Source organism: Cryptomeria japonica, chromosome 7, assembly GCF_030272615.1.
Source record: "Cryptomeria japonica chromosome 7, Sugi_1.0, whole genome shotgun sequence".
Classification (NCBI taxonomy): Eukaryota; Viridiplantae; Streptophyta; class Pinopsida; order Cupressales; family Cupressaceae; genus Cryptomeria; species Cryptomeria japonica.
The window spans coordinates 336,507,621-336,523,166 of record NC_081411.1 but is presented as its reverse complement, the minus strand read 5'-3'; the positions used below and the strand labels follow the sequence as shown (position 1 = coordinate 336,523,166).

The following is a 15,546-nucleotide window of genomic DNA, read 5'->3' as shown; positions in this document are numbered from 1 at the left end:
TAAACTCCATTCATCGAAACTGCAACCTGAACCAATTCCATTGAGGGAATTATTGGTCCCACTGCCTCACCAAACCCATGACTTTTAAAGCCTTTTATAACCTTCACCTTGATCCACACTACCCTAAATAGATTATCATTTTCCAATAGAGGCGTTGTATTGGGTTGATACTAGTAAGTTCCTGTATTCCTGTACCTTTTTTTGATAATTCAATTGCACTGACAAATTTTCTCTGGTGTCTGAACATATGATGCATTGGAGATGAGATTTCTGTGTTGGATTAAAGATTCGATTGATACGTTGGAGATCATGATAAGAATGATGCTGAGCCAGAGATCATATCTTTTTAGTTTTTATCTTGTTTTTTAGTTTTATGCTTTAATAAATCAGTAGTTTGCAAACTGCTATAATAAGCTTTGTTTTTAGTTTGTTTTAGTTTTCTTCTATTCTTAGGAATGGAATCATCTGTAAAACAATTCACGATTATTGTAATTTACACATTCAAGTTTTCAATGTAATCATTCAACTCAGTAAAGTTAGTTTTTCATATGCAATAATAAGATATGCAGATTTTCTCAGCGTAATATTTCTTTCAGTATAGTTAGTTTTTTATATAAAATAATAAGATACGCAGATTTTCTCAGCTGAATATTTCTTTCAGTATTTTGGGAGTATTGTTTGAATTATCATAATCTTTCATCTTCAGCATTAATTTCTAAATCATAGCATCTGTAGCTTTTATATCAACCTTAAACTCAACCACAGGCTCCTTGCCCTTTACTCCTGGTGTCAAAGGACTTGTCTGGAAATCCACATTATCCTTGTCGTCAACATCTATTTTCAACAGGATAGTGCATCAAGATAGCAAGGAAACTTGCATGCACAACTGTATCACCCACTGCCACTTTCAACATTTTTAGAAAATCATCCATAATGGTGCCTCTTGATATACCCATCCTGCCCATCATAAACTTACATGCTCCAATCCGAATGTCTAAACATTGATTGCCCACAAGAAGGAAGATGATAAATGTTGCATAAGCAATGATACAAAACTGCCTTGAGAACCCCTGCCAGTTATAGCACAATCAATTCTTCTGGAGGCTTTGAGATGCCAAATGCGATGGCCAAAAACACAACCTAGCCTTAAAGTTTTTGAGCATAAGCTAATAGTTCAGAGCTCAATTAGGCCAATCTTCCACCTTCCTACTTTCCAAATAAGATATATCCTGTAAGATTCACTCCTCCATTTGTCATGTGATCCGGTATCCCATTCTGTGTTAGGAGCCTCTGTTTTTTAAGTTTGCAGAGGGATTATATTGAGGGTGGGATTGAAATGTTTTCCAACACTTAAGTTAGATTCCTGTGAACAAATTTAAGAATAATCTTTCGAGGGGAAATTTCTTATTCAAGTACTATTTTCTTAAAATAATTCAGTCAAATTATTTAGCAATATTGTTGTTAAGAAAACTAATGGAACTACCAGCATTTGAAACTTAAAATTTTAAACTTGCGCAATACTAAATAATTCATTGTACTATTAACAAAAACAATTTTAGATGTAGTATTCATATTTTAAAAAAATTTATGGTTTTCTATTGAGATACAAAGAAGGAATCAATCATTTGCTAGATTACTGTTAGATATATATACACCACTTTTAAATCCCTGGAACTTTCAGGTGAGCTGAGCGGAGGGTAAACAGAACTTCCAGCTAGGGAGTCCATAGGGTAGACAGGAATTTTATTGGTATCAAACAGACCAAAATGGCGCGCCTCAGCCCCAGTCTTCTGATTCTCATTGAACAGTGTAAAAATATATGTCTCAATTGTCGTTCCAGGTCTCTTTGGTGTTCCTGCATTTGACAAAACATGCTTGATGAGATTGTTGTTGTAAGTTCGGGCATTGTCCACAGTAGCCACGGGATTGCCTGCAGTGGTCCACCCACTTTCAGTTATTATAATTGGAATATTGGAATGTCCCAGCTTTTCCATAGCAGATATAAAAGCGTCGACAAAAACGTCGAACAAGTTGTTATACATTAGATTGCCATCAGTCACCACAGTACTTGTCGATCTAAACAGCGAATAGTCTGCAGAAGTTGAACCTGCGGAGTTTTTGTAGCTGAAATATGGATAGACGTGGGCCATGAAAGGGGAGCCATTATCTGATAGAAACTTAAGGATAGCACTCATATCCTCACCAAATGTTCCCTCAGAGGGAGGAAATGAGTTGTTCAACACGGATGTTGGGTATGGTGTGGAGACCTTGATGTTGTTCTGCAGATAAGCGTTCCTCAATGCCCTCTGAATGTTTTCCATTGCAGGCAGGAGATACAAAATGAGTGTTCTATTTAAAAATACCTCGTTTCCCACTGCAATGTATTTGATGTTGACAGAAGGATGGAATTGTTTAATGTTGTCATTCACCCATATGTTCGCTACATCCTGGTCACCTGCAATCGTCTGAAGCTCAGCGTTGCCAACTCCCACAATAACTTCGATTCCAGAATTGTTCAGGGCCTGCAGGGCGTCCTGACTTGCAAAGTATAATCTCACCTTTCCTATGTTGTTTGACTGCATCAGATTCACCACCTTATTGTGAGAAGGCAAACTGTCTGAAAGCATTCCATAGCATAGTCCTATCTTTTCACAATCTATGAGAAAATTAAGAGATTTATATGTGTGAATATTAAGAGATTTCGTCAAAATGAGATGAATACAAATCACTTTTATTACGACAAAACTTAGTTTAGTTCTATTTAATTTTTTTGAAGTTAATATATGGGATTTCATTGACAGGTCTTTTTCACAAACTATTAATACTAAAATACAAGGGAATTTTCTTAAGTTTTCAAGGAATGTCTTTTTCGTATTGTTTATGTTGGCATTATAACTGGTTGTTTTTCCTATGTGTTCTCCATTCTTCATTTTTAAAGAATTTTGCTTGCTATAGTCTCTGACTGATTCTGTAACAGAAATAGGATCCCAATTTTCCTTTTAATGTAATCAAAATTATAAAATAGCTCTAAACTATAAGATTAAATTTGCAACCAGTAGTAGCCACCAGATAATATTACAATACAAACATAGCACTACCAAAACACGTCAGGGCGATTGAGAAAAATTTCCAATGGACCACTCTCATAGTAGATGGAGCTGTCAATCAGTGACTACAAGCCCTAGTATAAGCTACATTTATCGAAACTGCAACCATTGACTGAATCATCGGTCCCACTGCCTCACCCAACCCTTGAAATTTAAAGCCCTGTATACCCTTCACCCTTCACACTACCCTAACCAGTCTATCATCTTCCAATAGAGAAATTGTGTATCCACTAGTAATCCTTGTACCATAGCTTTTTCTTATAATCATACAAATGTGCTGGCAAATTTTCTCAATGTCTGCATCTTCAGCATCAATTCCTACATCGTAGCATCTATAGCATCTATAGCTTTTATATCAACCTCAAACCCAACTACAGGCTTCTTGCCCTTTCCTCCTGGTGTCACAGGACTTGTCAGGAAACTCGCATTATCCCTGTCGTCAATATCCACTTCAACTGGATAGTGCAGCAAGAGAGAAAAGAAACTTTCATGCACAACTATATCACTCATTGCCACTGATTCTGTAACAGAAATAGAACCCAAATTTCCCTTTTTCATCTAATCAAAAACATATAATAAAATTAAACCAACCTCTCAATTATTCCTTTCAGAGAACTATGTTTGTAATAACCTTCTATACTGTAACAGGAATAGAACTCTAATTTCTCTTTTTAATCTAATGAAAAAAAATATAATATCTGTAAGATTAAATTGACACCCAATAGTAGCCATCGCATAAAATTGCAAAACAACCACAGAACTACCAAAACACATCAGGGCAATTGTGAAACACAATCATTTCTTCTAGAGGCTTTGACATGTCAAATTGGATGACCGAAAACATAAAACCTAGCTTTAAGGTGGTTGATCATAAGCTAATAGTCAGAGCTCAATCAGTCCAATCTTCCACTTCCCTACTTTCCAGTTAAGATATATCCTTAAGATTCACCCCTTCATTTGTCAAGTAAGCCAGTATCCCATTCTGTGTTAGGAGCCCCTGTTTTTTAAGTTTGCACAAGGCTTATATTGTGGGTGGAGTTGAAAATTGTCCAGACAGCTTAGGAGATTTTGCAGATTTTGCAGTTAAATTTAGATTCTGACAATAATTTTGAGGATAATATCTTATTCAACTACCATCTTCCCCAAAAAAACCAGCTAAATAATTTCTTATGCAACTGAGCGTCTCGATAAGAGTAACCTCACCTGCATTGGTTATGTAGAATGAAGCGACAATGAGAAGAGCCAAAGCATAGCAATCTTTATTTCTTTGCCGGGAACCCATTCTTTTTGTGAGACCAGGCAAATCCTCCAAGCCCAAACATTTAAATGTTTACTATCTATGCTCTGTAATTATAGAGAGCAAATCTGACATTTCTTATGTCAGTCAAGTCAGAGTCTTGGCCGGTGGAAGAACGACAATTGCAAGAAGAATCAACGGAAGCATTGAACGGCAATTGCAGTCAAGTCATTAAAAAAAAACGCCACTATTCTCCATACAGAATAGCACGAAAGTACAACTAACCATACATAAAAAGAGGCATACAAATTCGCTAACATGCAATGACATACAGCGACGGGCCCGTTTGTTGAACGGAGAGCCGTTACGGTGGTCACTTTTCAGACCCTCCCAAATGCTTTTCAAAAATGCTTTCCCTCTAAATCCATTTAAATATAATGTTGTTTTTTATTTTATTGTATATATCATATTTGATTGCAGAAATAGACAAACTTCTTGCAGATCGAAGCAAATGGTAACCACAATTTTGGCAGGTATATGTTTATGTTCAATTGGAACTTAAATGCCAGACAGTGCAGGTATGCTTGCTGTTGGGATTAAGGTGTTTCAATGATCTTAAAAGTTTCAAGTAGATTTAATTTAATTAGTTTCAATGGTCTTATGTTGCTGATTTTAATGATTTACTGTTATAATATAAATTTTCAAAGTGTGACCAATAAGCATTGAGGAGAGAGGGAAATTGTGACACTTGTCACAAGAAGGGAACTTTGAAGAAGAAAAATTCTTAGGAGCTCCTCAAAGTTCCCTTCAAGCGACATGTGGCAATTGCTTCCTATTCTTTAGCACTAATTTGGAAAAAAATTCGATAGGATCATATCTTCCACGTGAATAAACCTGAGCAAAATACAAAATTCTATTTTGGCATAAGACTTGATTTTCTTGAACACCTTGCATTTGAGAAATAAATAATATTTGCGTTTAATAATATTTATGCAAGATTTATCCAAAAAGGAGTTTCCATTTATGTGTAGGAGATGCATTGAATAAGGATGCTTTTGAGAAGGTTGTTTTTGCTCCTTCGCTTTCGTTTTAATTGGCATTGAAGACCTTGGCCAACTTTGTTATCATTAGTGGGTTGTAGCCTGGTTTTTTGTGCAAATCTTTTTTTAGTAGGAGCTTTTGTAGATAGAAGGTTCTTAGTCTAGTTATAGATCTAAGATGGCAAGCCCATCTAGACGGATAGAGATGGAGAAATTCAAAGGTGGCAATTTTGGGCTTTGAAAACCCTAGATGGAAGACATGATTGTTGATAGAGACTTGACTAAGCCTCAAACAATAGGGTAAGATGCTTGGGATACATTGGATAAGAAAGCTAAGGGATTGATAAGACTTTGTCTAGCTGACTTTGTGCTCCTTAATGTTCATGAGGAGAAGACTATTGCTACACTTTGGAAAAAGCTTGGTGATATTTATCAAGGGAAATCCTTGGTAAATAAGCTCTTTTTGAAGACAAAGTTGTATTCTTCGAGACTGGAGGAAGGAGGATCTGTTGCAGATCATATGAATGCTTTTAATATTATAGTTGCGCAACTAAGCTCTATTGGTGTAAAAATTGATGATAAAGAAAGAAGCATGCTCCTATTGTGTTCTTTGTCTAATTAATGGGATCCCCTTGTAATGGTTATTGGAAGCACAACAACCACTTTCAGGATGGAAGATGTGGTTTCTTTGTTGTTGTTTGAAGAAATGCAGAGGAAGTCTTCTGAGATAGCTAATGAGGCCCTTGTTGCTCGTGGAATATCAATAGAGAAAGGTAAGAAGAAGGACATTAAAGGCAAGTCAAAGTCTCCAAGGAGATCCAAATTCCGTAGTAAAAAGTCCAAGGCTAAATGTTGGAACTGCGGCACATCCGGTCATTTATAGAAAGCTTGTAAAGAGGAGAAGAAAAAGGAAACTAGGAAAGCCTCTAATTTTGATTCCAACTGATCCTCTCGAGTTGATGCAGATTCTTTTTTCATTGCTTTGGCAATCCATGCATTAGAAGATGTATGGTTGATTAGATTAGGTTCTTCCTTCCACATGACCTCTCACAGGGGTTGGTTGTCAAAGTATAAAGATTATGATGGTGGGAAGGTGTACTTGGGTGATGACTCTCACCTAAAGATTGATGTCCATGGAAGAGTCAAGATCTGATTCCCTGATGGTAATGTGAAGGGGATTGATGATGTATTGCACATTCTTGGTTTGACACAAAACCTTCTTTATGTTAGCAAGATGAACAATGTGGGAATGCAAATTGTTTTCTTGCAAGGTGGATGCAAGATGACTAGAGGTTTTGTGGTGCTTGCTAAGGGTGTTCAACTACGCACTCTGTATAAGCTAGATGCATGCATGGTTTACTACAATAGTGCTTCTATGAATTCCAAGAAATGGGCTTCAGAATCTTCATCCTCATCGTAAGATCAAGAAGAGAAGAATATTGTTGTATCAACCTCTGATGGTCGTTCTTTTTGGGTACCTAAGGGTGCTAATGCTTTGGAGATGAAGCTCTCAACTAAGAAGACAATGTTGTGGCACCAAAGACTTGGCCACATAGGTAAAAAGGTCTTGTGAGCCTTGAAAAATAAGAGCTTTGTTGAAGGCCTTGATGATTCTAATCTTGAGTTTGACTTTTGCAAACATTGTATATATGGAAAGCAACACCATGTTTCATTTATTTTGATTCTCATAAGTAATCTAGGTTTTTTGACTTGATTTTCATTCTAATGTGTTTGGTCCAGTTAACATGCCTTATTTAAATAGATCTGTGTACTTGGTTTCATTCATAGAAGACTATTCTAGAAGGACATTTGTTTAATTCTTCAGAAGTAAATCTGAATTTTTCAATCGATTTAAGAAATTTAAATCCTTGTGTGAAAATCGGGTTAGTAGGAAAATTAAGTGCTCAAGGATAGATAACAATGGTGGGTTTTGTTCTACTTAGTTCGATAGGTTATGTGAGGAGCACAAGATTGAAAGACATAATAAAACTCCATACACCCCACGCAAAAAGGAGTTGCAGAGAGGATGAAGAGAATATTGATGGAGAAGGCTAGGAGTATGCTGAGTGATGTTGGCCTTGAATTGAAGTTTTGGGTTGAGGTGATAGCCACTACATGTTATTTAATAAATAGATCTCCTACTTTGATGCTTGTTGAAAAGACCCCTATGGAAGCATGGTTTGGTAAAAAGCCTTCAATGCTCGACATCTTAGAGTCTTTGGCTATGAGACATATGGTCATGTGTCTAGTGAAAATAGATCTAAATTGGAGAACAAGGTGGTTAAATGTATCTTCATCAACTATGGTGTCGATGTGAAGGGATACAAGCTTTGGGATCCAGTTATAGAGAAGGTGTTTTATAGTAGGAGTGTTATCTTTCATGAGTTGGAGCCTTTTGTGGTTGATTTGCCGCTAGAGAAGGAAGAGAAATAGGAGGAGGTACTAGTTTAGATTCCACCCTCATAAGAGAGATGAACTATGTAGTCCTATGGGACTTGATGATGAGGAGAGCTCTAGAAGTTCAGAGAATTTTGAAGAGGAACAAGATCCTCAACCTAAATTTTTGAGGAGGTCTACGCATGTGAGGGAGCAACCTAAAAGATATGGTTATTCGCCATAAATGTTTGGTTATTCATTGTTAGATTCTAGTTGTATTTTTTCTTTAATTGCTAATGTTGATGAGCCTAGGACTATTAAAGAGGCAATGGGTATGCATGATGTAGATTCTTGGATGGAAGCCATGAACAAAGAAATAGTTGCATTGAAGAAGATTGCTACATGGGATCTGGTACCATCTCTTGAGGAACAAAAACCCATTAGTTGTAAATGGGCATTCAAGAAGAAGCTGGGTCTAGATGGTAATATTGAGAAGCACAAGAGAGCTTTCTATCATGATACCAAATAAAGGTATCTATCAAATCTATCCAACACCATCTTCATGTTCTCTTCACATCACTCATCCCTGGACATATTCCTTGAGTTTTCTTGACATCAATGACAACATATGTACGACAAAAAAAATCACAAGGCTCATCACACAAATTTTAAGTCATTTATCTTCAACACCAATGTACTATATTACATGACTTTATAAGCCTTTATTTTTTCCAACTACTCAAACCACTAACTACCAACTACATATAACTAATAACTAACTAAAACCTTGCATCTAATAAATAACATTAACATGTTAATTTATTTTTTATTACATAATCTATCCCATGCATTACTTAATTTACAACACATGCCTTATTCCAAATTTAACATTATATTTTGTTACCTTTACATTAGGGGTGTTATGCCTTCTTTATAGTATTTTAGCTTGCATTGTCATATTTTTACATTTGGAGTATCATGCTTTTCCCATGTTCTTTGTGCTTTAATTTTTGTATCCTCAAATTAGGGGTTGAAGGTGCATCATACTTTTCCCATTTCAAATGAGTTTCTATTGGTATATCACCCTATCATTTAGGCATCACACCTTCCCCTATATAATGTTGTGCCTTAATAATTATACCTTGGATCTAAGGCTACCTCCTTTGAGTGTGAGAATCTTTCCCTACCCACTCTTTTTCTATGATAATATTGCTTATCATTTTTGTATGTGGGATCATTTGCGACTTCCCTCCTCAACAACGGATTTCAATGATCATCCTAGCCCATGCACTTATCACATATTATTGGATACACTTTACTTGTTTATCAAACAATACACTTTATTGCAATAATAATAAAATGTGTGGCTTCACTGAGTAGTAGTGCTTGTAGGTTGTGTGTCTGTTGGATTGTTGAGTTCATGGGTTTGAATGTGGGAATAATGCCTTCAAGATAGAGGCCCCCTAATAGTGGTATCAATGATAAACCCAATGAGAAGATACCCCCTTGTAAGTAGTTTTTTTGGGCTTAGGCCAAGCTTAGAAATCCGAGTTTACCAAAGAAAAAATAATACTTATAATTTTTGTAAATAAAATAAAAATTTAAAAAATCCAATTCTTGTTATGATACAACACAGGTCTGACATAGCGGTGATCCAATTTGCATTATATTTTTTTTTTTCCACCAAAATTTTACATTTTTTTAACATTTTAGTCAAAAAATTGTACATTTTATAATTTCTTAAGATCAAAATATACAATGATTTGTAAATTTTTTTACAATAAAACTTTAAATGTCCCTTGATGGTAGTAATAGACAAACATGCCATATTATCTCTTAGCTTCAAGCTTTGCTAGAGACAAGTTGATTTATTTCTTTATGAAAAATGCCTATGCTTTGAAAACCCTTTAGAAAACATTTCATACATAAAATTCAAAGAAAGACCTACTCATCAAACATACCAAAAATTCAATCAAGTAAGATGCCACAACAGCATAAACTCTTACGTTCGTATTGATTTCAAAAATTTTGTAGAGTAGAGTAATAGGAAATGCATTTGCTCAAAGAGAGTCCATCGAATGACAAGAGAATGATACACAAATTGTCAAAGAAGTTAGAAGCACTTTCTTAAAAAGAATTTAACTATAAAAGCATCTGATTTTAAGACTTCAGTGTTAAAAGCAAGTCATTGAAGAGGACCACAAACAGGAGCTTCTTGTGATATGTATTTGGTTCTGCTCTTGGTCACGTGGATGACCTGGTTCTGTAACTTAAAATTAATCCATTTATTTTGAGTGGATGATAATGTTTGTCAATAAGCCCTTTGTGATAGTTGATCTCCTTCAAGTAATACCTCCATAACGTTTTGGCAAGAACATAGTCCAATCTCCATAAGATTGTTTGCCCATTCTTGAAATGGTGGAAGTCAATTGAATCTATAATAGTTTTTACTCAACAAATTAAAAAGTGGTTTTGTTTTGAAAATCACCATATTGCTTATAGTTGTGGTTCATCCTTTTGGTTTTGGTCTCCTTCAAGTGAGCATTGCCCAAGCTCCATAAAAACATAGGCCATTCTCTTCTCAAAACGATGGATGCCGATAAAATCTTTCACAATGAATTTCTGCTCAAAGATTTGGAGCTGAAAGTGGTGACTGTGGAAATCACCATACGGTATTACTAACAGTCCTCCCATTTGTTGAATCCTTTCCATTAATATCACCAGTAATTTCCACAAGAACATTCCCCATTCTTGAAATGATGAAAGCGACTCAAGTCTCTAATAATTATTTCTCGTTCAACAATTATGGAGATAAACTTCATGGCATGGTGGCAATCACCACAAATGCGAAGATTCTTTATGATTCGGATAGATGTACCAGGGCATTTAATATTCATAAGCCCAAAAGCAATAGCCAGCTTCTCACTATGACTACATAGGATATGCTCCTTTTCTTCCTCCTCCACATCTTGCAACACAAAGTTTGTATTGGGCACATATCCTGCCTCTTTCATTTTCCCGGCCAAATCCTCTAATGTTGTATAAATTTCTGCTGATTGTGCATGTGCTCTGTCCTCTACAAGGAATGCATGAACCTTTTTCTTGATCTCAATCCAGGCATATCCTGGCATCTTTGTCGCCCCCTTGCCTTTCATTATTGCTCTTACCTTTTCTACACCATCCCATCTTCCAGCTGCAGCATAGATATTTGACATCAGAACATAATAGCCAGCCTTCTTGGGTTTCAGGTCATAGAGATGTTCTGCTACAAGCTCTCCCAACTGTATATTTTGATGAATTCTGCAGGCACCAAGCAAGGCACCCCACACATCATCATTTGGTTTTAACGGCATATTGCCAATGAAATCATATGCCTCGTCCAAGTGCCCTGCTCGACCAAGAAGGTCTACAATGCATGCATAGTGCTCCAACCCAGGTACAATGCAATAATCTAGTTTCATCCTATCAAAGTAACGCCGGCCTTTCACTACCATGCCTGCACGACTGCAAGCAGATAGAACAGCGACAAAGGTGACACTGTCCGGCTTATATCCTAAAGCAAGCATTCGATCGAAAAGCCTAATTGCCTCATCTGCACACCCATTTATACTATAGCTAGAAATCATTGCAGTCCACAAGGCCGGATCTTTATGCGCCATTGTGTTAAATAAGTGAAGTGCAATCTTCAAACTCCCACATTTGGCATACATGTCTATCAGGGTACTGACCACGAAAACATCCGATTCAAACCCATTTCTTATAACTGAATTATGTACTTCCTTACCTTGTTGAAGAGCTACTAGGGCGGTGCAAGCTGGAAGAACACTTATGATAGTAACAGCATTTGGCTTGACCCTTGCCAGCTGCATTTTGTGGAACAACTTTAAGGCTTCTCCACTCTGTCCATTCTGGACATATCCTGTGATCATTGCAGTCCATGATACAACATCTTTTTCAAGCATTCCGTCAAACACTTTGAGCGCGCACTCAATAATGCCGCATTTAGCATACATTGCTACAAGTGCGTTCCCCACTTGTAAATTCAAATGCAGTCCACGACTGAGTATGCAAGCATGAATCTCCTTACCCTTATTGACATCTGAAAAGATTGGAAGAAGGCTTATGAATGTCACTGCATCTGGTTCGATCCTCGTCTTCATTTGAATATATAACTCCAAAGCCTTGATTCCCTTCCCATTCTGCACATAACCTCCAACCATAGAGTTCCAGGACACCGTATCTCTTTCGGATGGACACATTTTGTCAAACACTTTGCGTGCATCTTCCACACGCCTGCATTTCGCATACATGGTAATAAGTGTATTCGCTGTAAACAGATGGGATTCCAATCCACATGTTATTGCACGAACATGAACTTCCCTGCCTTTCTGCAGAGCAGAAATTGCAGCGCATGCTTCGAGAACGCAGGGGAATGTAAAATGGTCTGCTTCTTGTTCATTCTGCATTTGGCAAAAGAGCTCCAGGGTTTTGTCCCAAAACCCATTCTTGGAATACCCAGTAATCATTGAATTCCATAAAAATACGCTTTCTTTGGGAATTCTGTCAAAAACCAGGCGTGCATAATCTACACTCTGCCGCTTTCCATACGCGCTTATAAGCCTAGAACCCAATATTTCATTTTCGGCGAGTCCCGTCGCAATAATGTGTCCATGGATTTGCTGCAACTGTTTGATATTGGAGCATGTTTGAAACAGCTTAAAGTATGAATGCATTATGTTGTTCTGTGTCCATGCCTTGCTCTTTCTCTTTCTCTTGCTTTAGTGTTTGTGTGTTTGGGGATGTTGTCGAACCCGAGCCTGCGAACAGGGCTAGAAGTATTGTCATCTTGCACAGCATCCATGAATGAAAGCTACCAGAATCGTTTTGTAATCATTTGGGAGCTGAGCCGCTCACTGAAATTGTAAAACTTAAGTAGAATTTACACAGACGATTTGGAAGATGCAAAAACAAACCTAAAACAAGATTTGTTTAGAACGAGGGTTATAGCCCACACTAACAATGCATAATGTCCTTTCTTTCAACACAAATTATTGGGGTAAACCAAGTTCATATGTCACCTTAAGAGTATTAGATCATCCTATTCACTATTATTATATTGTAATCTATACATCAATATCTTTATAATTCAGTCGTTTTCAGTTAGACATATGTATAGACGTATAAAAATGACCATTTTCTTAAGTGAATATTTAATATTCATTTTAACTTCGTTCTTCTATTTAATTAAATTCTTTATATTCATCTATTTGATTAAATGAATTATTTAATTTATTTAATTAAGTTCACCTAAGCCTTTCATAGTCTTTAATTAAATAAATCACTTTATTTAATTAATTCCCCTTTCTCCCTTTTTAATTAAATTTACATTTAATTAAATTGATCATTGCAAGTAAATAAATCTAATTTATTTATTTAAATCGTCCACTTGTATTTATGCAAGTTGCATCTATTTTTGTTGAAATAAAGTAATTTATTTTAATTAAAATTCCCCTCCATCCACTTGCAAAATCCTACATCTCCTACTTGCCTCTCTAAACCCCCTTCTAGATTCTTCTAATCACTTCTAAATCCATCTCCTAAATATTGTCACATCCCTAAGCAAAGGAAAGTCACTTCTCAAACCCTCAAAGTCTTTGAAAATCATTAAAGGTTTTATGTCTTCAACAAGTTAACCTTCAAAGTCTTCATAACCATTAATGGTTAACTCAACCTTTTGGCATGGTTAGAGACTTTCTGCCTAACTCAACCTTCATCCAACCCAAGGGTCTCATCAAGCATTCATAGCTTTAACCTTGGTTATCCCTTTAACCCTTGCACAAGAGTTTATCCTTTGGGTAAAAGCTTTATCCAATGGATGAACCTAACTTAACCTTAACCCTTACCTCCTAAGGTAACCATCATATCTTCTCAAGCATTTAATGCTTCTTGCATCTCCTCTCAAACAGTCTCTTGTTGACAATTGTCACATTTTCATTGGTGAGAATTGTAAACATGGATTAATAACTTTCAATCCTAACCCTTGTTAAGATTATCTAATCTTGACCATCCATTGCCCTATTTTTCCTATAAATAGAGCTCTCATTCTCTCATTTTGAGATATCCAAGTTTCATGCATCTAATCTATAGTCATTTTGCTAAGAATTTAACCTCTCTTTCATAAAATCATTTTAATAAGCATTTTAGAAGTAATTTTAAATATCATAGCATATCCATGTTAGACTAGTATATCATGCTAGGATAAGTTTACTAATCTTGATCTTATCATCATATTCATGCTAGTTTAAATCATTCTAGTTTCAATATCATACACATCTAGGAATGCATTCATGATAAATTAATCAAACATCCCTCATTCTTGGAGTTGTCATTCCTAAGTCACTTTGCTTAGTGATATGAGAGTAAAGGCATTGACTTGAGGGATCCTGTGAGATAGAGAACAATGGAGCATCCCTTGGGGAGTTGAGAAATTCAATATAGCTTCATAACTTGCACCAAAAGTCCCATTGGTGTGTGGACCTTTTTGAAACCGAATTTTTCATTTCCTTGCACCACTTTTCCCGCACACATTTATGGTCCACACTATGGGGCATAACCCCATAAAACATATCATTTTTCATGCAATAGTAACATTGCAGATACGTGGAAAAGATGAGTTAGCGCATTGGAACATTTTGTTAGCACGTAGAAACCTTTGGCTAGCGCATCCGGTTTAATGTTTAGCACATAAGACCCTTTTATTAGCGTATTTGGCATTTTAGTTAGTGCATAATATTCTAACTGTCAATTGTAAAATTATAGTGTATTTAGAAAATAGACTAGCGCATCCAGTAATCAGTTTAGCACATATAGATCATTCTATAGCGCTTTTGTGTATTTCTTTAGCGCATAGGTGTAACAGTTTAGCGCATTGATGTAACAAAAAGGCAAAATTTGTAACCGAAGGAAGATCATTTTAGGCTTGTATAAGCCCACACTAAAATTTCATTGTTTTTGCTAATTGATTTTATGCAGGTTCTAATCTTTTTGTGGAGGAGCAACAAGAGTTTAAGTTTTTTTTGCTTTCTTTCAAAAAGTTGGTTAAAAAGAACTCTCTCTTTTTTGCAAAAGCTTAAAATGAACCTCACATTTTCATTTGGATTCTTAAAACAAATTCCATACTTCCTATTGGTGTTTAAAACAAAACTTCATCTTTTCATCATTGCATGGTAAAAAGAACAACTAAACAAACCTTTCATTCCTGCAAGTTAGGAAAAACATTTCGTTTGGGGCTCTAAAAAGAACAAACAAATTTACTTTTAGCAAGGTTAAAATGAACTTCACCTTCATTTGGTGCCTAAAAGGATCAATTTCAATTCATTGCAAAAGTAAAAGAACCCGATCTTTGGGTAAGTGCACAAAGATGGTGGTCAAAAAGGGGGTATAAGTGGACACTTATTTTTTTAAATTAGGTGAACCTGAACTTGGAGGCAAAATTTGAAAGTCATCCACTCAAGATATGAAGATAATCAAAAAACAAATATTGTAGTACTCTGAATCTAGTTTCCAAGCTACTAAACTTTTTCAAAATTGGATAAGATTAAGGGGGTCAAATCCTTCGCACACGAAAAACTGACCTTGATTTTTTTTCTGAAAAACATAATAGTGTCTGGCGTGCACATCAAAAAAGTAATAGTTAGATTTAGTATTTTGACAAATCCTTTGGCATAAAGATAGTTAAGAGTGAGCACTAGAAGATGTGTATTTATTTGTAATTTTTTGTTGAGTA

At 35.9% G+C, this 15,546-nt stretch overlaps 2 protein-coding genes across 2 annotated transcripts in view; both read right to left on the bottom strand.

Moving 5' to 3' along the window:
- Window positions 1–715: 715 nt before the first annotated feature.
- Window positions 716–4,389, bottom strand: LOC131856743 (glucan endo-1,3-beta-glucosidase-like). Its single transcript, XM_059208653.1, has 4 exons — window positions 4,311–4,389; window positions 1,656–2,656; window positions 977–1,070; window positions 716–834 (listed from the first exon to the last, which is right to left on the bottom strand). The coding sequence occupies exons 1-4, from the start codon at window positions 4,387–4,389 to the stop codon at window positions 716–718; spliced, it is 1,293 nt and encodes a 430-aa protein (XP_059064636.1).
- A 6,088-nt stretch (window positions 4,390–10,477) lies between these two features.
- LOC131053200 (pentatricopeptide repeat-containing protein At3g12770-like) overlaps window positions 10,478–15,546 on the bottom strand; it is a 33,222-nt gene continuing 28,153 nt past the window's right edge. Inside the window, exon 2 of the mRNA XM_057987819.2 lies at window positions 10,478–12,445. Within this exon, the coding sequence (XP_057843802.2) occupies window positions 10,478–12,445 (1,968 nt within the window). The remainder of the gene's footprint in view (window positions 12,446–15,546) is intronic.